Source organism: Biomphalaria glabrata, chromosome 10 (genome assembly GCF_947242115.1).
Source record: "Biomphalaria glabrata chromosome 10, xgBioGlab47.1, whole genome shotgun sequence".
Lineage (NCBI taxonomy): Eukaryota > Metazoa > Mollusca > Gastropoda > Planorbidae > Biomphalaria > Biomphalaria glabrata.
This window is the reverse complement of record NC_074720.1, coordinates 815,626-838,809: the sequence shown is the minus strand read 5'-3', so window position 1 is coordinate 838,809 and position 23,184 is coordinate 815,626. Positions and strand designations below refer to the sequence as shown.

General features: G+C 33.3%; 1 protein-coding gene across 1 annotated transcript; it reads right to left on the bottom strand.

Moving 5' to 3' along the window:
- Positions 1-489: 489 nt before the first annotated feature.
- Positions 490-22,729, bottom strand: LOC129928616 (uncharacterized). The gene is made up of 11 exons (XM_056043448.1): positions 22,663-22,729; positions 21,013-21,101; positions 12,297-12,362; positions 10,700-10,858; positions 9,943-10,311; positions 9,550-9,624; positions 7,428-7,468; positions 6,430-6,534; positions 5,575-5,685; positions 4,349-4,441; positions 490-4,224 (listed from the first exon to the last, which is right to left on the bottom strand). Exons 6-11 carry the CDS (start codon positions 9,581-9,583, stop codon positions 4,138-4,140), a joined length of 471 nt encoding a protein of 156 aa, XP_055899423.1. The 5' UTR covers positions 9,584-9,624; positions 9,943-10,311; positions 10,700-10,858; positions 12,297-12,362; positions 21,013-21,101; positions 22,663-22,729; the 3' UTR covers positions 490-4,137.
- Between the last annotated feature and the right edge of the window lie 455 nt (positions 22,730-23,184).

Here is a 23,184-nt window from a genome sequence, read left to right as displayed (position 1 = left end):
GCAACTTCTCAAATTTTGTCATACTGTAGGATTTTTCAATTTGTTTGGAACTTGTTCCTATTTCCTTAGTAGAAAGTCACTAAAAAATTTCTGCGAATAATGTCTATATTCAAAATTTTTCAAAAACTAAATTTGATTTAAATGGCTTAGGTTAGATTAGAATCATGTCTGAAACTTTGTCACAAGTCCAGACACTTGTCTATTCTTACTGTTAATTTTCTCTTATTATATTTCTTGTGTATTCTTGTTCTTAATTTTATTTTAGGACACTAGATATTTAAAGATGTTGACCTCACATCCTGACACCAGTTTGCAGAACACCTTGTGGATAGTTGATTTGATGTATTCCAACTGATGGCCATGAATAATTTACTTATTCTATTAAAAAAAATGTTACTCTTACAAATTAAAAAAAAAACACAAATATTTCACTCTTTTGTTTTTGTTTATTTTATTAACATGGTATGTTACAATGACCAGTATGTTAGAATGACTTAAATTGTCTGGTTTTGTTGATTTTTTCCCACTTTATTAGCATTTAATTTTTACAATTGACCTTATAACTAACACCTAAGTCATCAGTTTTTACTCAGGCTGTGAGCATCACACATAGAGTACCAACTGAAATATACAGAAGCTAGTTGACATAACTTGTGGTAAACATGTCTAGGTCTTGACACTACAGATACAGAACTAAAAGAATCTTTACTGGCACATCGAATTAAGTCCGGTATTGAAATTTTGATAACTATTTCAGGACAGAACATTAAATTTTAGATTTGAGGATGTTGATGGCCAGGGTTAAAAAGCTGATTTGACCAGGAAAAAAGCCCAGAAAAATTATAGAGAGATCACTCTATTTGAAAATAGCAAACAACCCAGAGATCTGTGCTTAAAGGAATCACTATGTTAATTACTTTAAAGAACTTGACAACTTACAATTGAGCCAAAGAAATGAAAAAAGGCAAACAAAATGGGGGTTCACTTCATCACATCATCAATGTTTGGGGGCTGTAATAGGAGAAACAAAATGTAGACTCACTTTATTAACGTATGGGTCTCTTATGCAACAAGAAAGATATAAAGTGGGCTTATTTTATCACATGATCAATGTATAGGATTGTATGGGACAAGAAACAAAATATGGCTCAATTTGCCGCATGATCAATGAATCAGACTGTATGGAACAAGGGAAACAAAATGGGGGCTCACTTATCACATGATCAATGTAAGAGGAACTGTCTGGATCAAGAAAATGATCAAATGCATCAAAAAGATTATACAACAACTTAGAAAGCAGATGACATAACGAGCAGAAAATCAAAGTTGTCAACTCTGCAACACTCAACCTTCCTGTACCTTTTGTGCGGCAAAGTTTAGATATGATAACATAGCCCTCTTTGATTACATAACAAATGATATCATGCTCATCTCATATTCATCAAGAAGTATATATATTTATGTATATATATATATATATGTATATAAAATATATATATAAGTGTGGATGTGGCGTCAAAGGAAAGATTAGCACAAACTAATTTCCTATGAAAGCTTAGAATTGTAAATGTTTTATACCATATTAATACTGAATATTAGTATACACATGGCTTGGGTATATTAAATTCCATAACTAAATGACAATTATTCCAAAATAATTTATTGTCAGAAATTATGAAACTTCTGCATCAATTTTCCATAAGACAATTTAAATTGCTACATGTTAGTTTGATTTATGGTTGATTTGACTTGAGGACAGCTTGAAACCTCAAAATTAAATCACATGATTTAAACTGATTCTTTCTGTTCTAAATGATTTAGAGTGCTGTAAATGTTTGAAAAAAAAAAAATGCTTTGCCTACAAATTTGTAAAAATAATTTGTTTCATGTAATTGGAGGCGAAAACAACAAAAAATATGTACATGTTTTTCTACACAGTATTTCAAAGACTAACTGATGTATTCAAATAAAGCTTTGCATATATATAAATATACAGTTTATTATATTCAAATCTTGTGAACCAAAATAAATATGATTGCTGCAACAACAACAAAATTTAACATTTACAAGTTTGCAATTTACAAATTTACAAGTTATAATACATGTACAAGTTTGCAATGATAGTGTTGTTGAAAAAAGAGGGGGTAAGGGAAAAAAAGTATTATATATTTATATATGTAAACAGAAGCACCGTTATAAGATGACAAAATTAAACATCAACATCACATTACAGTGGATCCCTGGACACATTGGCATCATGGGAAATGAAAGGGCAGATAAGCTATCAAAGGCAGGATCATCTGTGGAACAGCCATATAGACCTGTTAACTACCTCACCCTAAGGTCAATGTTAATCAACAACCACAAAGAGGAGTGGCTAACTACCTCACCCTAAGGTCAATGTTAATCAACAACCACAAAGAGGAGTGGCTCAACCAATGGGCATCAGGAAACACAGGCAGAGCCATGTACAAAGAAATGAACATGCCTAACAAACTGGACAGTATTAATTTCCTCCCCCGCAAAGAGCATTCTACAATCTTCAAACTAAGGACAGGACACACACCTCTGTTAAACTACCATCTCAATAAAATAAATCCCACACAACTCCCCCTTTGTAGACACTGTGCCCACCTTCCTTTTTTAATTTCTTTCCTAATCCACATTAGGCAGACACTACTACCACTATCTATGACCTCCTCCAGTTGCGGAGCAACTATGGATCATCTCGGTGAGATGAATGCCTGGGCATTAGCTGTGGTCAGAATGATGTCGCCCACACATCAGTTCCCCCTCTCTCCACACAGCTTCAGGAGTCAACCCTGAGGAATAATCAGGAGTTGGTGACCCTACTACCACTACAGCCCAACATAACCAACACCCTGTATATCTTTTTAATTAGAATATTTAAAAAAAAAAAAGAAATTTCACTATACATCCCTCTTATGTAAGATGGGCACTGTGATCATTTGTTAAAATTGCTTCTAATTTAGCTCTTTTTGGGCATTCTGCCGAAAAAAAATATCTCTCAATAGATTTATTTAACTTGGAGGATCTGAATCTTGCTGATGACTCAAACTTCTCTTTCATAAAAAAAAGTGTCAGTTAATAATTGGTCTAGTAGGCTACTAAACCAGATTACAATAACAAAAAGCAGAAAAATTACTACTTTGGATGGATGTCTGTTACAAAGACTGTCAACAACCTGGGTAGTATTATGAATGAAAAAAATGCTGATGTCAAAGCAATGATTAGCAATGCAAGAGACTCCTCTATGCAGCTCAAGAAAATTCAGACCTCAAAAGACATTTCTTTGACAACATATTTTATATTTTTACTTGTAACACTAAGCCATGTTAAGTTTCAATGAAATAATAACAAAATAGTTCAGGGCAGAATCGACTATTATGATAGATAGATTTGACATAACAAGTTAACATCACATTAAATTTACAACTTTAGAAACATCTGCTTTTCTTTGCTTAAAAAATATCACAGAAAATATGTGTTCTCAGACTAACTAACATATACTAGTAATAAATACAAGCATGAAAAATGTACTACATTAAAGCAATTAAAAAATATTAAAGAAGTTTAGACTTTAAAGGCTTGTCTATCATAAAGTTAAGGGGTGACAGCATGAAACTGGTTGCCTGAGCAAACCAGGAAAACCTGTGACTTGGCAGAATTTAAGACCTTGGTTAACATGCACAACTAGATAGTCTAATAAAATGGAAACAACAGGCATAGCATAGTTAAAAGGAAAAGATAACACATAATGATTATGAAAATAAAGCTAACATCCGAAATAAATACTTTTCATCAGCATTCTCAGCCCCAGGAGACAAAGGCATAGTACTGAATTTGAACCAAGTAGACAACATAGGAGATATAGAAGTACAGGGGATCCAAAAACTATTTTGCAAACATTAAACCAAATAAAGCATATGGACCTGGTGGTATTCCAGCTGCAGAAACAGTGGTGATGGAGAAGCTGGGGAATGGAGCATTGTCTTTGACTGTGTTAACTTGCTGGCAGCCCTTATCTCCAAAGTGACCATGATATCGTCTCAAGAGCAGAATGGCCAAACGGAGGAAGAGAAAGTGACAGCCGTAGAATACTGTGCAGAAACCAGACTAGGAAGGAGAGTTGTCTATCATTTTAGCTTCATTGATGACTCTTCTGGGCAGCTTTGAATTTGTTACGTCAATAATGACCGGGGCCTTAAAAAAAAAATTGAGTACTCATGTTAAGTAACATTTTACACTCTTATACCATCAATTACTTTATAGCTTTGCTTAACTTTAAACTAATAGTTAAAGACTACATTAAATCACAAATGCTTACTTTGTAGTCTGGTTTGCATTGAGGTATTCTCGATGTCACTGTCTGAGTACACTGATCTCTACCAGAGAGAATCTTGGCGGCTGGCTGATACTTCTAACAAAAGAAACATTTGTATTGGTAGTTTAAAAATGAAAATTTTGATATAAAAACAACACATACATTTTTTTGTTTTCATAAAAGTTATTTTTAAAAATGTCAGCAATTTGTTTATTTGCCAGTACACCTTTAATTATTGTCAGATACTTTATAGAAAATGTTAGAATGATGTAGTTCTTGTCACTTGGCAATGATTTTATTCCATAATAGCCACGACAGAAAAAGATTTTAACGATTTTTTTTTCAGGCAGATAATCCTCATTGTAGTTGTTTATGATATAAAATCTGGGCTATTGAGTCTGATGAATAGCTGTAATTAGATAAAGCCATTTATTCTGTTTTCTGTTTTTGAAGCTGTTTTTTTAAAACAAACAGATGTGTTGATGGAGGATGCATGGAATCAAGACTGATATTTTTTGTCAGCATAATTAAAGCTTTTCTTTTGCAAACAAACTCAGACTTGAATGCCCACTGATTTCATTCTTTGAATTTCTTGTCCATTTGGGTACAAAATACACAAGATGTAGGCAACTCTGTATTAAGAGTAATTGTGTCAGTCATTTAATTAAATTTGTCATTTATCTAGACTAACAATGATAAGTCCGTACAATTAGAAGCAAATTTACCAATTGTTTTTTTTGTTTAGCACTATTTCACGCTTTTAGCTTTCTCAAAGCAACTATCCATCATTTGTCTCGACCAGTTGGGAAGGGGGGGGGAGAAGGGGTATATGGGTGATGGTTATCATGATAGCTTTTAAATATATATTTTTAGAAGTTGTATGATTTGAATTTGAACTCAAGGCCTCAATCCATTTCACTAACCACTGTCCCAATGAAGTGGTTCAAAATAGAAGGTGTCATATTAGTTTCAAACTTTTAAGCAACCACCCTTTTCTCTACAAAAAGTATAAATGGAACTAATTCAATTCAAGTTCAATTTATTTCCCTTGCTTGATACCAAACAAAATAACTAATTACCACAAGTTAATTAACTAATTGGTTAATTTTTTTTAGTGATTCTTGTTTTGTCAGGTTACAAAAAATAATTGTGCAAAATTTCAACTTGATCCTGGATCACCAATTGATCATCAATGAATGAAATCTAACATTATCACTAAAATAACTTACTTTTCTTTCAAGTTCTTTCTCTAAGTAAAGACATTTCTTGTTTGCCTTTAACAGATCTTGTCTCTGTTCACTAAGTTGAGACTCAAGTTGAGGGATCAATATTTCTTTGATCTATAGAGAATAAAACCAATTTTCAACAGTTTTTAAACTTATTTTTTTACTATTTGTTTTCTTCAATAGAAGATGTAAACTATAAAATCATATATCCAAAACTAATATCTTATTGCAGGCCTGCCTACCTAACAAAGTCCAAATGTGTATCACTTATGGTCAAAATGTGTATTTTGGCACCAGTATATTAACTCTTGTGCGATCAACTATTTAGTCAAGTGTAATATATATATATATAGAGAGAGGTAATGGCAATGTTATCGATTCCAAAGATTAAGGATGATTGCAGTGTTTCACATGATTACGTAGACCCAGATGTGACCTGCATATTTTCCCACATCTTATGCAGACAAAGCTGATGTCTGCTGTCAGTATATTTAAGACTTCTTTCTGTCTTCTAAGCCTGTCTTCAATAATGGCTTGTCCCACAGCCTTTGTGAAAACTCTCACAACTGTATCTTTCAAAGGCCTTCTGCCAAAGAGCAGAACTGATATGGTTTTACAGAGTAAGGGTTTTTGAGAATTCAGTTCTTTTCTTAAAGTGGCCCACTTGAAGAAGTTAAAGTAGTTGAAGTAGTGCAGCTATATGTATGTACAGAATGAAGTGACAAGGGACGTGTACAAATATACAAATCTATGACATTTTGAACATCTCTTGGCAATATAGCTATGCAACTAAATTTCTGATAAATGATACATTTTATTCTACTCAGTAAATAGAAAGCTTTTTTTGAAGATTCTCACAGTTTTAAGCTCACTCTGTACTTGAAAGAGTTCGTCCTGTTTTTCCAAGAAGGCATCTTCTTGGAACTGGCCTTCCCTAGCTGATAAGGAGTGATCTAACGGATTCTGAAGATGAACAAAGTCAGAAGCATTACGTTAAATATAATCATTCCATGATCCATCCCTAATTTCTAGTATTCACAACCGCTAGTAAGTAGCACTTCTAAAAATAAAAAATGCCAAATCTATCACAACACTATGTGGGAAAAAGAAAAAAATATGTTGGGAAAAAATTACAAATAACGAAAATTAAATATATAGCGCAAAGACATTTAACTTTTTTTAAAAACAATCTATTATTAGTTTTTACTGTAAATAGATCAAATTCCCTGAAAATTATTAAAGAAGACAATTTTATAGGGGAAAATTAATATTTAATTTAATTGAAATATTTCACTTATGAAACAATTCTGTAACAAACTATAAATCATATATGAACATAATTAATTAATATTGGAAGTCTGGAATATGAAATCATTTCAGTCTTCAACAATTGTAACAGAGTTTACTGTCATTCTTTTTTTTTATTATATGAACAGTTTTCTAGCAAGGAATTGTAAAAGACTTTTAGGACTTACTCCTAGACCTTGTGCAGTTTCACTGTGCCGTAAAGAGAAATGATCTGTAAGACTTTCTATGCCAGTAAAAGTGATATCACAATATAATCTCTTGGCCTTCATGTGTGGCTCATATATTAAGTTAGGCAGAATGGTTATCACTGACAGAAGGGGCAAGGTGAGTAACTGGCACCTAAGCCTGTAAACTTTGGGCAGAAGGGGGTTTGTAATCTTATTAGCTATTACATAGGACTCTATTGGCTAAAGAAACAGATGGCCTATATATCTTCTGCCTATGGATAACAAGGTCTGAAAGGGCAACTTAACCTTTTTTATTTTTAATGATATTTTCTAAGTGAAAATAATAAAGAAAACAGCGGTGAAAACAAAAAAGCAAATTACCTCCTGACTCTGCTTCAACTTAGTACCGGTATCCCTAGGTCCTTTAAATTATTAGACAGAAATAAAAAAATATGTTTTGTTGTGATCCATGCTTGAATAAGGCAAATCATTAAAAAAAAATCTGAGTAAATTTCTAAACAAGTAAAGTGTATTGAGTGAAATTGTATTGTTTTGAATCATCATGCAATTAATTTTTAGTTGATCTAGAATAGTGATGTGGACTGTGTTATTTGGGCCAATTTTACTTGTGAGTCTTGGACGCTGACTGCAGAGCTAGAGAAGAGGATCCTAGCAATGGAACTGAGATGCTACAGAAGGATCCTTGGTATCACATTAAAAAACCGCATCACATACCAAGAGATTAGAGATAGGGTTACTGCAGCAATCAGACCCCATGATGACCTGCTAACCATAGTGAAAAAAACGCAAGCTCAAAATCTATTACAAGATCTTCGGGGCTCACAAAGACCCTCTTTCAGGGAACAGTACCAGGAAAAAGAAGAAGAGGCAGACAGAGAAAGCGATGGGAGGACAAAATAAAAGAATGGATGGGCCTGCCATTGAAAGTGGTTTTAAACAGGGCAATGGACAGGGAGGAATGGAGAAAGATGGTCGATGAGTCTTGCTTGGTGCCCCAGTGGTCTATAGACTAAGGGATAGGTAAAGGTAAAAAAAAAAGAACAGTGATGGGCAAACTACAGCCCATGGCATTGGTTAATCTGACCGGCCACATGTTTGTAATATAGATGGCTGCCTGGTTGAGAAGTATGTGCACTGGACTGTCGTTTGGACTAATCAGATTCAAACTCTGCCCCCTCCCATCCGCTACCATCCTGCAGGAGGTTTGGACTAGGAAGTAAATTATCTTCAACTCTGAAGGAACATCCAAACATGTAAACATGAAAAAAAAAGTTCATACTGTAAATGACTAAATATAAAACCAATACATTTAATAACAAAATTACTCTTGGAATTTTATCTCTATTTGTTTTAATTGGCAACATTGAGGTTAAATTTAATGTCCATGAGATTGTTTAGTTGATCCTGAAAATCTCCTATTTAAAAAAAAATATTATGACCTGTTTTTGGACTGTTCCAAAAAAAAGATTGCCTATCACTGATCTAGACAAACAATAATAAATCTATGTGATTGGAAATATTTTTATTAATTTTTTTGTTTGTTTCAAAAAAATTTCTATCTTAAAGCATGTTCAATGTACTAGTGTCCATTTATTTTTATGGAGCAGTTGGGGGGGGGGGGGGGAAGTAGGTAACTTGGAGAAGGTTTCCATGTTGAAAAAAAAACAACAACAGTACTTTTTAAAAAAGTTTCTTGAATCTGAATGACAGGCTGACTTGCTAGCGAATTAGTCCAATGTTAGTTTAAAAATTTTAGCAAATTACTAATTTTCTACACAAGGTTTATCTCCCCTTATCTCCCACTAATCTAATGAGAAATCAATTGAATACTTGGTTAATTTTTTACAATTTATTCCTGTGTTGTCATCAACAATAAATGATTGCGCACAATTTCAACTTGATCAGAGAAATAGATGTGAGAGAAAAGCAAGTACAAGATTCCACTCAGACAGACAGACAGACAGAGTGAGTTGATATAGACTTTGTAAAAACATGAATGAGCATAACAAGGTTATAAGAAGAGTTGATATAAGTGCCACCCCCCTGCAGGCACTCATGTATGCACTCTAGACTGTACGCGCAATGGGCCCAGGTCTGAACCACTCCTGTTGCCATTTCATGCAATGTTTGGGCTACACAGTAATAATCTTCATTTTTGATGGAACATTAGAAAAATGTAAAACAAACAAATAACATAGGAAATAGAAAAAACAAAAAGTGACACTACCCATATCATGTCCCACAGTGGTGTATAGGAAGCTGCACTATATTAAAATAATTTGTTTCGAATACCTTTTGTCATATATAATATGTCATATTGAATATTCTGTGGTTAGAATAGATGGTAATGATATTTATATATATATAAAGTTAACAAAGAAATATACTAAGAAGTCATATCATCAATCTAGTCTAATAAATTAGGTGAAAAGTTCAAAAAATTTTCCCAATTCTTTTAATTTATACATGAGTGAAAACTTACGAGGTATCAGTGGAGTGGAAGCCATCTCTTCCATAATGCCTGAAGATGGGGTTGATGCTATCTCTTCCAAGTTGCCTGTTGATTAATTGATAATTTAGCCATAAGAAGATGTAGCATTTTACTTTTAAATAGAAGTAAAGAAAATAAAGGAACTAATTAAACTTAAAATGTTTACTAGTACAGACTTTTTTTTCAATTAAGGAATAACAACATTTTGTATGATTTGAGTAAGCTTTATGCTATAAACATGTATATGTTTATAAAGGCTTGGGGTTGTAATAAAGCTATTAGCTGTAAATTGATTGATAATGATTAAAAGCTGATCTACTTTAGTCTCTATGTGGCAAGTGAATGAAAGAAATTTTAAATTAAAATTACTTGTTAGTAACTCACTTGCTAGCGAGAAACATGAATAACTTTGTGGGTAGTGGGGGAGTGACCTTGGACCACCACTTGCTTCTCCTTCAAGTTCCAAATAGCTTGCACCTGGTGTCTGAATGCCTTAGGCATCGAATAATAAATAGATAAAAAAATATTTAAATGTCAAACAAACCGAAGGAAAAATTACATAAAGAAATAAAATTACAGATGAAATAACATACCCACTTTTTGGTAATGGAAAGGGTTGACACAAACCCTTTCTTTCTTGTAGTAATATGAAAAAGAGCAATCCTCAAGGGGCTTTAAATCGCGTGTCCTTACTCCTGGGAATCGCCATATGTTTGTGAACACAACATGTGGGTAGTGTTGACAGCCAGCTATCTGCAAAATATTAAATGTATGCAAATAATCTTTTAGCACTTTCTTAATTGACTACATTGACGTAGATGTTCAAAATATTAGCATATCATTTTGCTGTGAACAAATTTGGTCTTAAAGGTCATTTCTATTTTTTTTTTAACACAATGAAGAAAAAAGTAAACAACATGGGCATTTTTAAAATCAGCTTTTGCTTCTTTGGTTTTTGATAATTTAATATATATTGAGTTCATAACAAAGTCAATAAAACTCAGAAAAGTGTTGTTGTTTTTTTTAAGTCAAATTTAAAAAACAACACCATTCTTCTCCATTGTGAACTGCCAGCTACTTGAAGTTTAATTCAAACTAAAAAATTTCAATTATAAACAACATGCATTGTAGCATACTATACCTTTAATTTCCCCCCAGTAGTCCGTGGGATTAGAATACATCCTGTTTTCTCTCTCCCCTGGCTTTCTAAGGCCTTTATCAGTTCTGTTATCTGCTGACTATTGTCCACCAATTTTTTAACCAAATGGACGATGGCTTTTTGCGTCAGCTCATCATTCGTCTGAGGAAGTAAAACATGAAAAATGGTCTTTCACCACAAATAGTCTTAGTTGACCTATGGGTCAATTTGATTTGCTTAGTTATTTTAAAAGCAATCTAAGAAAAATTAGCATTTAGACTAAATTCACAAAATTTTAAATAGATTGTCTAAGTTCTTTACTATTTCATTAATAATTATCATGTGAAATCAAGCCAAGGAACAATGCAAGAGTTTTTTTTATGAAAAGTCACACAATCACACAAAACAATTCTGACATCTAAGTATAATCTAGTGATAGAAGGTTGCTTATGAAGCGGACAGTGTGATGGTTTTGACAAAGTTGTAAATAGCCTTTCTTTGAAAGAATGATAATGAATGGTTGGATCCAGGACTTCTCTGATAGCCAGAACTTTGTTGCAAATCTTTTTAAATTATGTTTTTTCCGCACAACATAAAAAAATTTATCCAGAACCTCTCATAAGCAGGCCATTTAAGTTCACGTTTTTCAACAACATTGGAGACTGGTTTGAAACCACAGTTGGAGTGAGACAAAGCTTCCTACTTTCACCAACTCTTTTCAATATCTTCCTTGAAAGGATACTGGAAGATGTGTTTGAAGGCTTCAAAGGTTCTGTGAGTTTTGAAGGGATAAGTGGATGACCCTTTCGCAGCCTCCCTTCTCTCTCTAAAGTTAACAGGAGACCCAGACATCAGAATTCAGTCCTGACATATGGCATGCAAATCAGTGCTAAAAAAAAAAAAAAAGTAGCCAAAAGGACATCATTTTTAGAGGTGAAAAGCTGAGAAGTGTCAGTAGTTTTAAGTACCTTGGTGCTATTGTCTAAGATGAAGGAACCAAACCTGAACTACTGGCCAGAAACGCACAGTCCACAGAACTTGCAAAACTCAAAAACAATTTGGAAAGACAAAATCATAGCCCTCCACACTAAAATCAAACTGCTTCACTCCCTGGTCACATCCGCATTCTTATATTCTTGTGAATCTTGATTCTGATTGCAGGTCTTGAGAGAACGACCCTAGCAATCGAATTGAGATGCTACAGATATAGGTATCACTTACAAAAACAGCATTACAAATGAAGAGATTAGAAACAGGATTAATACAGCAATAGGATCACACAATAACCTGCTAGCTACTTTCAAAAAACACAAACTTAAACTCTATGGCCATATCACAAGATCCTCAGGGCTTGCAAAACCTTCCAGTTGAAAACAGTACCAGGATAAAGAAGAAGAGGCAGTGAACGTGATGGGAAGACAACATAAAAGAATGGACAGCACAGTCATTGAAAGAAATTTGATCCAAGGCAAAAGACACATCAGATAGGAATGAAGAAAGTCAATACAAAGATCTTGGGTGATCCCCCCCAACGGTTTAATAAACTCAGAAATATGTGAAAAATGAAGAAGGTTGCTAGCCATTTAAATTGTAGACCAACCTTTCTGAACGTCATCAAAAAGTCTACTGTCTTTGCAAAATTTTTCTCATCCATTTGTGTTTTCTTCTGTTTAGAAAAGTAAGTGAACAAAATTTCAGCTTGATATGAAATAGGGTGAGGCAGAAATAACATTGATATAAGCTTTCTAAAAATAAATGAAACTAAGAAAATATTCATAATTACATCAAAACATGTTCATTTATTAAAAAAAAAGAAACAAGTAGAAAATGTAAGTCAAAACAAAAACAAATTGAAATAATTTTTTATTCCTTATATATTTTCCAATTTAATACTGTTTATTGAAGTTCATGATCAGTTGTCTTTCTCCAATCTTCTCTATCTTTTGCCTTTTGTCCATTCTGTTATGTTGTCTTCCAATCACTTTCTCTGTCTGCTTCTCTTTTTTCCTGTTACTATTCCCTAAATGAAGGTCTTTATGAGCCCTGAGGACCTTGTGATATGGCCAAAAAGATTTTTTTACTTTGTTTTTTTTTTATAGTGGTCAGAGAGTCATTGTGGGGCCCAATTGCAGTTGTAATCCTTTTTTCTTTGTTGGTAATACCTCGGAGCCTTCTATTTTATGAAACTTTGACCTGGGAAATGCTTTTACACCTAGGCCAGGATGAGAATATGGCTCTTGTTGTTGATGGTTGTTGAACTGTAGCACTAAACTGCTGGTAGACAACTAAACTGCTGTAGGCGTATGATATTTGAAATAACTTGAATAACTTCTTTATGAACAATACTAAATAGAACTTTTATTACAGTATAGAAAAATTTAACTTGAGAGGACATAAAATAAACTTATATTTTAAACAAATCTAACAATAAATACATGTCTTTACACTATGGCATTCTGGAGTGGTCAGGCTTACCAAAAACAGCTTAGGATCGACAGTCCCACAACCAAACATTTGCTAACTTCTTCTCACAGTTACCATAGACACACACACTCTTGAAAACTACTCTTCACATTCCTCCCTATCAGGAGTCCCCCAACCACAAAGTGATTATTTATTCACATTCGTTATTCATCAGAACAAATCCTACAACTGATAATGCAAGTTCCTCCTCTTAAGGGAAGGACATAATTCATATAATGTACTGGAAATTTCCATGTGAGGACCATTTCTACAACTAAGATTCCCACTAGGAAACAGTGGAATGGATGGGGCAGAGTTAGCTAGACTCTCTTAATCCTCACCACGTACCTTGCCTCACCATATTTAAGGCACACAGGTTGCTAATGAGTGTCTTATTTTCTTCTTTTGGTTGTTATTTTAGTGTCAAACTACTGCATATTGATTCTTGTACAAATGCTGACATATTTCTAAAACTGAATTAGTCTATCATGAATAGACTGGATGAGGCAAAACAGCTAAAACTGCACACAGTTCAGAAATTCCTCATGTTCTTTGAGATAAACCATAACTGCTAACAAGATAAGAAGCAAGGAAGGGCATGCAGGGCCAAATTTAAGTAAGTGGAGTCCTTGGGGCAGAAATTTTACAATTTTTTGAAAGCTTAAAAAATCTAGAACTTAATTTAATCTCATTCTTCTTCTTTTTTAAATAAAATATTTAATATGCATATAAAAAAAAATGAATTGACAAACTGCCCTAGATCCTGAGCAGAATTTATATTATAACAAGCATGGTACAAGCAGAAACTTCTTAACTATGGCAGTGTTACCTACTGTAACATTTAAAGTACAGTCAATTAAAATATGAACAAAAACATTTTGATAGACAAAGCAAATAATTGAAAAGTTGTCCTCTTTCGTTGATGCTGGATCCAAAGCAAGTTTTTCCTCCCTTGTATTTGTCCTAAGAGTTTACTTGAAGACTCTTGGAACTCTAGTATCATGGAAGCTTACTTCCATTAGCCTGTCTTAACTACTTCTCTATCTTGAGGAAAAATTTTTTTTTTCCTAATTGTGGACAATGTGGGGGCCTCTTTTGGAGACCCAGGGCAGTAGCCTCACATGCCTTCCCTTAAATCCAGCTTGAGGGAGACACCAAAATGGCTAGCGCCAGGTGTTGTCATTTCTTTCTTTTTTTTTTTTTTTTTGTCTGAATTAGGGGTAACAATTTAAAACAAAAAGTTCAATAGTAGGCTACTCCTATTTAAATTTTTTTTTCACATTTGTAAATCTAGATCTATTAAGCCTATCTTGATCTAGCCATCATTCAGTCCTAAGATGGTATAGAAAGAATGTAAGATACAGTAGATTGAAGATCTACTTTAGATTTTTCTTGAATCTAGTTTTATAATACTATATCTAGATATAGATGACAGACTCTTAGACACTAGAATGTTACAAGATCTAATAAGTCATCTAAAGTAACTTTAGGGGACCTACTAGATTAAACTAGATCAGTGGTTCCCAAACTTTTTTGTCTCATAGATCCCTTGCCATGGTTTTTTGATTTTCTTTAGACCCCCTGCTTAACTTGTATTGCATTTTTCATCAACATTTTTTAAAACTAATTTTTAACTGTAGTGAGTCTAAGAGGGAAAAAGTAATTTAATTAATTTGCTTTAGATATTATTGTAAATGTTTTCACAAAGAACAGTTTATCGTTTATTTCTTGATCTTTCATGTGTGGCTCAAATATTGGTTCCTCAGACCTGTTTTCACTAACAGGAGAAGAGGCGAAGGCGGGTAACTGGCGTCATAACCAGTAAGCTTTGGACAGGCAGAACTCATTAGCCTTGGCTTTCTACCCACCTAGCAGAAGGAAAACTGAATTCAAAACTCTGCTGTCTTGCAGTTTTATCCAAACTTGGGAAAAGTTTTGTGAGTCAACCATGAGGAAAAATAAGGAGCCAGCAACCCTAAGGCAGTTTGCAGAAAATAGCGCTACACCCTGTCAGAGCCTACTAGACCACTGCCCAAACTGTATGTGTTGTTTGCAAAGAATTACATAAGAAGCTTTTAATGTTATAACTTATACCACCGATATGCCCTTGAACTGTATTGTTGCATAAAGAAATTCATAATATCAGATGTAGGTTTGTGTAAAACAAGTTTTTAAAAATATTTCAACAGCTGGTAAAATTAATGTTTTACCTATAGTATTTTCAGTATTTGGCTATAAGTAAAGAGATATTGTAAGACGCTCACAAACCATCATCTTCTCTTTATGATGTCAAAGAGAGATTTTGTTGGTCTATTCTGAATTTTATCTTTGAGTGTTTGAAAGTTTTTCCAAACCTTTATCTTTTTAGCAGGGTGGCATCGTCTCTAGCATTATTAGTTTCATATCATCATAAAAAGGCACTTAGGCAACCGCTTGTTTGACAAGGAAGGAATGAATCCCAATTTTAAATAATCAACGATGTATAATCTACATTTCTACATAACTTTTTTCTAGACAAAATTAAGATATAAAAATAAGTATTGAAATTAAATGCAACAATTTTTTGCTTGAATAGCAGTATAAATATCTAAAGGATTAAAGGTACAAATTATATATATATTAGTGTAGGAAATAATTACATTAATGGGAGTGAAAATTAAAGTCACAATGAAATTCATTAACATCTCATAGACCCCCAATTTATTTATTCACTTTTGTAGACCCCTTGGAAGTCTTTGTAGACCCCTGGAGATGTAGACCACTTTGGGAATCACTCAACTAGATTATATGTATAATACAGGGATGGGCAAATTATGGCCCGCGGGCCACATGAGGCCCACCTGAATGTTTTATGTGGTCCACGGACACCTACAGAAATCAGGTGTGCCAACTGTATATACATATAAAAATTCAGATATATTAAAAATAATTCTAAATATCTATATAAATTATTGAAACTGTCTCATTATAAAAGTTTCAAGTAAACAAAGATTATTCTTATTGGCTATACTTCAAATACACTCAATCCAAAACATAATCTCAGGCCAGTATTTCTTCAATGCTATGAAGAATTGTGTTGGGTGTGCTTGGAGCAAGATGGCAAATGTAACAATTGATGGAGCTCGATCTTTGATGAGAAAAACAGTTGTTTTTTTAAAATATCCCAACCATAAACTCTATAACAGGAAAGTTTACACTAGAGTGCATAAAATATTAACATATTTAACCTATAAAACTAAATGATCAACTTATCATAGCTAGTGGTCTAAACCAAATGCAGATTCGATAAGTAGATTTGAAGATTTAGAAACCAAATATTCCGATGTATCTGCATGGCAACGTAATGAGAAGAATATAAAATCTCAATATATATATGGGTGACCGGTCATTTCATCCCCCAGGTCATTTCATCCCCCTGGTCACTTCATCCCTGGTCATTTCATCCCCAATTAAATATTTTATATATAAATATGATTAAGTAGAATGCTTTTTGACATTTTATGACTTGTTACTGATGCGTTTATAGTGTTTCCTCTTCCACTTTGTTTTCTTAATGAGAAATCTTATATTATATTGTAAATATTATATTGTAAATCGGGGTGTGTACTTAGATTAAGCGCTTCTATTAGATGTGGGGGTTGTAATATCATAATATTATCCGGATCGAAGGCCAAGGTTTGGTGGAAGTAGTAAAAAATCATTTGAGAGATAGTAGTGCAATTAGAATAATTAGGATCATGCCGCTGATAACTTATCATCAAAGGCCAACGTGTGGTGCAAGTAGTGGAAATCTTTTGAGAGATATAAGTTTGATTACAATAATTATGACTGTGTCACTGATAAATTATCATCAAAGGCCAAGGTGTGGTGAAAGTACGACCATGTTTCACTTTATTTTATTTCACTTTATTTTATTTTTCAATCGCTCTTTCTTGAAAATGGGCGCATCATTTTAGCCTTGAAATAAGGTTTTATTTTTTTCTAATAAAGGCAGAGTTCACCCATCATGTCGCCTGTATAAGTTTTGCTTTCATTCCTTTAAAACATTAACATGTTACAATTTTGTCATTTAAATAAAAATTGAATACATTAAATATTGCTCATTTCATGATTTTTAAAATACAATTTGTTAGATAAAAATGATTAGATGATGAAAATATCAGGGGTTGAAATGACCAGGGATGAAGTGACCAGGGGATGAAGTTACCGGGGATGAAGTGACCAGGGATGAAATGACCGGGAACCTATATATGCGGCCCCCCATTCCCAAAATTTGTTTAATGCGGCCCTTGATACAAAAAGGTTGCCCACCCCTGGTATAATATATAGTCTAGATCTAATGTCAAAGCTCTAGATATGTAGGCTCTCATTATGGTGTCTAGGAGGGCCTTTGGAATGTAATGAAAAAGAAAAAGCATTACCATCACACAATTTTTTTCCGGTTATAAATATAACTTTTGAAAATATGTTTAGAATTTAAATTAACCTATTAATGTTTTAATTATTTTTTTCATAAACAGTGTTTTGTATACAAGAAAAGGTTCTTCCTGGAGTTTGGAAAGGCAGCAGGTTTCTCTAAAATCCAGCGTGGGCATGTGGCAGAGCGTTGTAATTAACAGGAAGAGAGCAAGTAAAAAAAAGGGAAGGTAAAAAATAAGGAAACAGATCAATAGTTCCGGGTTTCTTAATGAAGAGAACATTATTTATGCTAGTAAAAATAAAAAGTAAAAAGTGGCAAACCAATGAGTATAATCAAAAAGAGGCAGTTCTGACCAATGTTATTATGTAATTTCTTAGTTTTACAGTGAATGAAAATCTGTAATGGTCATTATCGTTCGAAGATTATATTCGTATTAAGTAAGAAGTCTTGTTACAGACCTTTTATGTTTTGTAACACAAAAGTAGTTAAAAGTACAATGTAAAAGATTTGTTACCATTCTAACAAAAGTGGGGCGTGGTGTCTGAGTGGTTAATTTGATTTGATTTTAGGCACATCGGCACAATTTAGGCCATGTCGTGCCTGCAGTCCCTTAAGGACTACTCTCTCTCTACATAACAAGGGCTAAATTGTATACAGTTAAATCATTAAAATCAAGGTCTATTCACAGTTAAAATAGTAAAGGTAGTAAAAATGTAATAATTTGGTAAAAATCTAATGTAAATAGTACATGTTCACAAATTCATAAATCAGATCTTCGTAGACATCCCCACTTCCTAAATAAAGCCCAGTACCTTCCCAGGGTTGACATTGTCAAATAGTGTTTTTAAGTTAGTGGCTCTAAAATATTTCTCCCTGACATCCTGGTATATGGGGCAACCCTAACCAAATTGCATTACTTCAGGAACAAAAGTCAGATTATTTGCAGACGATTGCATAATATGTAGAACAATAAAAACAACACAAGACACAGATATTTTACAAAGAGAATTAGATGAATTACAGAAATGGGAATCAAATTGGAGCATGTCTTTCCACCCAGAAAAATGTCAGTTGTTAAGAGTAACAAAAAAACTAAAACAAATTAATTCCACTTATCTTATTCATGGCAAACCAGTAACACAGACTAAAAACGCAAAATACCTAGGTGTTATAATAAATGAAAAACTGTCATGGAATCCACATATTGATGAAACAACAAAAAAATCAAACAAAGCATTAGGATTTATTAAAAGAAATTTCTATAAATCAAATAAGAACATAAAACTAAAATGTTATTTAACCTTGGTTAGGCCAATAATAGAATATGCATCCTCTGTTTGGGACCCCTCAACTCAAGAAAACATTAAGAAACTAGAACAGACACAAAATAGAGCAGTGCGATTCATAACAAACGAATATTCACATTTGACTAGAGTAACACCTTTAGTAAAATCACTAAATTTAGAAAGCCTTCAGGATAGAAGGCTCAAAAGTAAAGTAGCAATAATACATAAAACACTGAACCATAATCTACAAATACAAAAACAAAATTTAATAAAATACTCTGAAAGACACAAAGATAAAGGCACATTCCTCGTCCCATATGCTAGGACAAATTTGTACAAATACTCCTTCTTCCCTAGTGCTATTAGAGCATGGAATGGGTTGCCTGAGCTAGCCAGGAAAACCAGTGACTTGGCAGAATTTAAGTCATTGGTTAATATGCATGACTAAATGCATGACGCGTAGGACGTAATCATCTTCTTTTTTGAAGTAACGTCTGTATTATATAAGAATCAATGAGGATTCCACGGTGAGGCGAGAGTCACAGTACTCACAAAGTGGGGGTTCCTCTCTTCAGCACAAAAGAGTGCGTGATGTTGGTGTGGCCAATCCTAAGTCTGGACATGGTCGTGCTAGCACGCCTTGTCAGACCCTTAGATGTGGGCTGCCACCTGACATCCTCTGAGTGGTTCAGCGCTTGGCTTCCAAACTTGGGGTCCTGGGTTAAATCTTGGTGAAGACTGGGATTATGAATTTCGGGATTTTTAAGAAGCCTTGAGTCCACCCAATTCTAATGGGTACCTGACTTTACCTGACTTCACATTTTAAAAACTCTTCATTTAAAGATCACATTTAGTGAACTGCTGAGACCTAAATAATAAGTTGCCAAAATCTATTTAAATTAATTTATAAATAAATAAATTTCGGGATCTTCTGTGTCTCTGAGTCCACCCTACTCTAATGGGTACCTGACATTAGTTGGGAAAAGTAAAGGCAGTAGGTCTTTTGTGCTGACCACTTGACACCCTTGTTAACCATAGGCCACAGAAACAAATGGCCCTTACTCACATTACTTACTTTACTAATCTGTCTAGGTGTTAACTATACATTTTGTTTTGCTTGCAGGAGATTTGTTACATATTATTAAATATTACAATAATCCTTTGTTGTAATAAAACCTTTTAACTAGATCAAGATTCTAGATCTAATCTATCAATCTCTTTCTACTCAAGATCTCTTAGCATAACTTAGATGTTCATCTTGATCTACATCCTAGACTTAGCTTTTAGTTTTAGTGTCACTAATGTTTCTAATCTAGATTCTAGAGAAAAAAAATGGATCATTTGAAATTTTCAGAACCCTGAAAATTACCATCACTGAAAGATGCTTTCATATATATAGATATATATTTAAATCTGTTTAAATCTCAAGGAAGAAAATTTTATGTTCCTTGAAGGACATTGACTGTGACTTTGTTACTCATATTTCTAATAAATTTTATTTTACTTGGTTAGTTTTTAAACATGGATTGATAAAAGTAACTAGATTTAGAATAAAATAAAACTTTTATTTTCCCTCTGAAAAAACAACATTAACATTGAGGGCCTTGCAACCCCCCCTCCCCCAAGTTTGAGAAACGCTGCTTTAGATACTTTAAATGTAAAGGTTGCAAACATAAAACTATAAAGTATACAGGGTTATTAAAAAACAAATGTGCCAAAAGCATCACGCTTTTATTAATTTCAAAAGCATTGTAATTGACTGAATTAGTGGTCATTTGATACAAGACTCATTAAGATGCAACCCTAAATTTTAATTTAATTTGTCATTGTAGGTGTTATGGAGTGAGTGTGTTTTCTATGGTGATGGTTAGCAATTGGTTGGGAATGATGCAAGATAGGTGTCATCATTGGTCTTAGTTAGGGCAAACTAGTCCAGAACGTGAGACTGAAAAGTTGTGTTATTAAAGTGAGTAAGATTTTGTTACAAATACTATTTGATATTATTGCTTATTTTATTTCCTCATAAGTTGATTCTGTCTATATTATAATAAAAGTTATATTTAGTTTTGTTCACAAAAGAAATTACTCAAGTTATTACAAGTTTTATTAGTTTAGTCAACAACAGTGGGAAAATCATGTATATTTACCCTTAGACTGGCAACTGGCGATGGGTTGGCTGAAACGATCTTGGTCTGATTTGCCTTACCAGGTTCTCCAACCTTACTGTGACTTTTTCCTGTGGGCAATGTTTAAGAGTAATGATATATTACAGTACATGGTGGGGTAATCATGAAAATCAGCATCTTAATGTAATGAAAAAAAAAGTAGCAAAAATAGTGGTATTAGTAAAGGAGACTAGATACTTGGTATCAAGTTTCTATATAATTTCTATATAATTCATACTAAAGCAATATACAGACCACTAATATATTTATATGTAATTTGTTTTATCTGGAGTTTTTTAAATATATATTTTTTTTTTCATTTAATACAGTGTTACCAAATATTGCCATTTAATTTCTTAGGGACCTGCACTAGATAATCTCCCTCATTTTACCTTTTCAGTATTTGCCAAATTTTTCTAACGTTGGAGTTAAGGTTGGCTTTGTCTATAGCAGTGTTTCCCAAACTTTATCCCTAGCAAAACACTCCGCACTCTCTGAGTATTTAGCTGAACACTTTGTTTATTTTTTAGCAAGACTAATTCACATTGTAGCCTACTACCTAATGGACCTCATTCACCCATCATAAACAAATAACATTTAGCCACCTGATAATATTGAAAATGAAAAAAAAACTGTCACATGACAGCTTGTGTGTATTACGTAATTTGTATAGAAGAGATAGAGAACCATGTGGCTAACGTTTGTTTACGATTGAAGAATGAGGTCCATTTTTCCAGTAGTTTATGAAACACCGTTTCAGGCCTCGCGGAACCTCTAAAACCTTATATCAATGCCACCCGTTATTTTACATTACTTTAAAATGAAATTAGTGTGCACTTAAACATGTAAAATTGAATGAATCACTTCTTTATACCAAATTCATTGATTATTAACATAATAAAGATCTTTAAGCTTGGCAGTTCTATTAGACAGTCAATGTTGAGGCATAAGTAGCTAAAATCTGTAAATCTAAGTATCTAAAAGATATTTTTTAAAAGAAAAATACTTAAATAAATCTAAATCTTAAATCTGAAGGTTCTTTTTCTATATACACTATAGTTCTATAACTAGATAGATCTAGATCACTTCAAAAATCAAAACCTTATTGTGTTGAAAACCTGACAACGGAGAAAATTTTTATTTTTACAGTGTTTTTCATAATTTACTAATGGTATTTTAAAATGTTAATTTTGTTTTGATTTTCCACGTATAAATTAAAATTCCCCCTTTGAAACTGTTCAATTTGATATATAGGCCTAATTTTGTGTATGTATTCAAAATAGTTTCTGAACTAGCCTATACACATAAAAAAAAATTTGGTGTTGTTGGAAAGAATTTTTCACCCTCTAAGGCCTCTTTTAATCTTTTACACATTTGTTGGTATGGGCTTATACTCTCATAGTATAATTAAGTATAGGCTCGATCGTCGATAGGATCAATTTCAAGTTTTAGTTTTTGGAGTGAGTGAGTCGTCAGTGAGTGAACTAGTTAGTGACTAGTCTACATCTAGATCTAATCATCTATTACTAAAATAATTTTAAATACATTAAATAAATGTAGATCAGCGTCTTAAAGTTAGGCTATTTAGGAGAGACGAAAATTAAAAAAAAAAAATAACTTCAATAAATGTACCTTGCCTTGTAGCATCTATTCTATAGGACCCTCTTGGAGAATCAATGCGCTGCCATGTTGATTTTTCAGTGAGTCTGCCAACTTTTTTTTTCTGCCAATTTTGTTTTATGTTTTTTTTTGTTTTTTTTTTGGCTGTTAGCGTGTGTTTGAACATAAATTATAACTATATTAACTTATAGGCGAGGCCGTCGACAGTTCTTGGAGAGACCCATGCATAGTCTGGTATGTTGGGCCGTAAGCAGAGCCAATTTAATTGATTCAAAGAGTGAGCGCGTATCACCTGCGTCCCGGCATTCTTGCTTTTGTTTTTAGCTTTCCAAACGCTCCAGCCGCCAGTTGTTTTTAAATTTGCGAAATTTTGGCCTGCAAAATGTTTCTTTCAGTGTTGTTGGGGTTCGGGAGCACAGAAAAGTAATGGGTAAGTTTTTTTTTTTTATTAATTAGGGCCTACTCTTGGATTGCTGCGTTGTTCTCGTTGAACCAGTCTTTGTTGGATCTGCTGCAATACCCCACTGCCACGGT

Coding starts and splice junctions, on each gene's coding strand:
- LOC129928616 (XM_056043448.1), bottom strand. CDS start 9,583: ATGGAAGAGATGGCTTCCACTCCACTGATACCTC. Junction 6,535..7,427: donor AGTTGAAGCAGAGTCAGGAG/GTAATTTGCTTT, acceptor GTTCATCTTCAG/AATCCGTTAGATCACTCCTT. Junction 4,442..5,574: donor AGAAAGAACTTGAAAGAAAA/GTAAGTTATTTT, acceptor TTCTTTTGTTAG/AAGTATCAGCCAGCCGCCAA.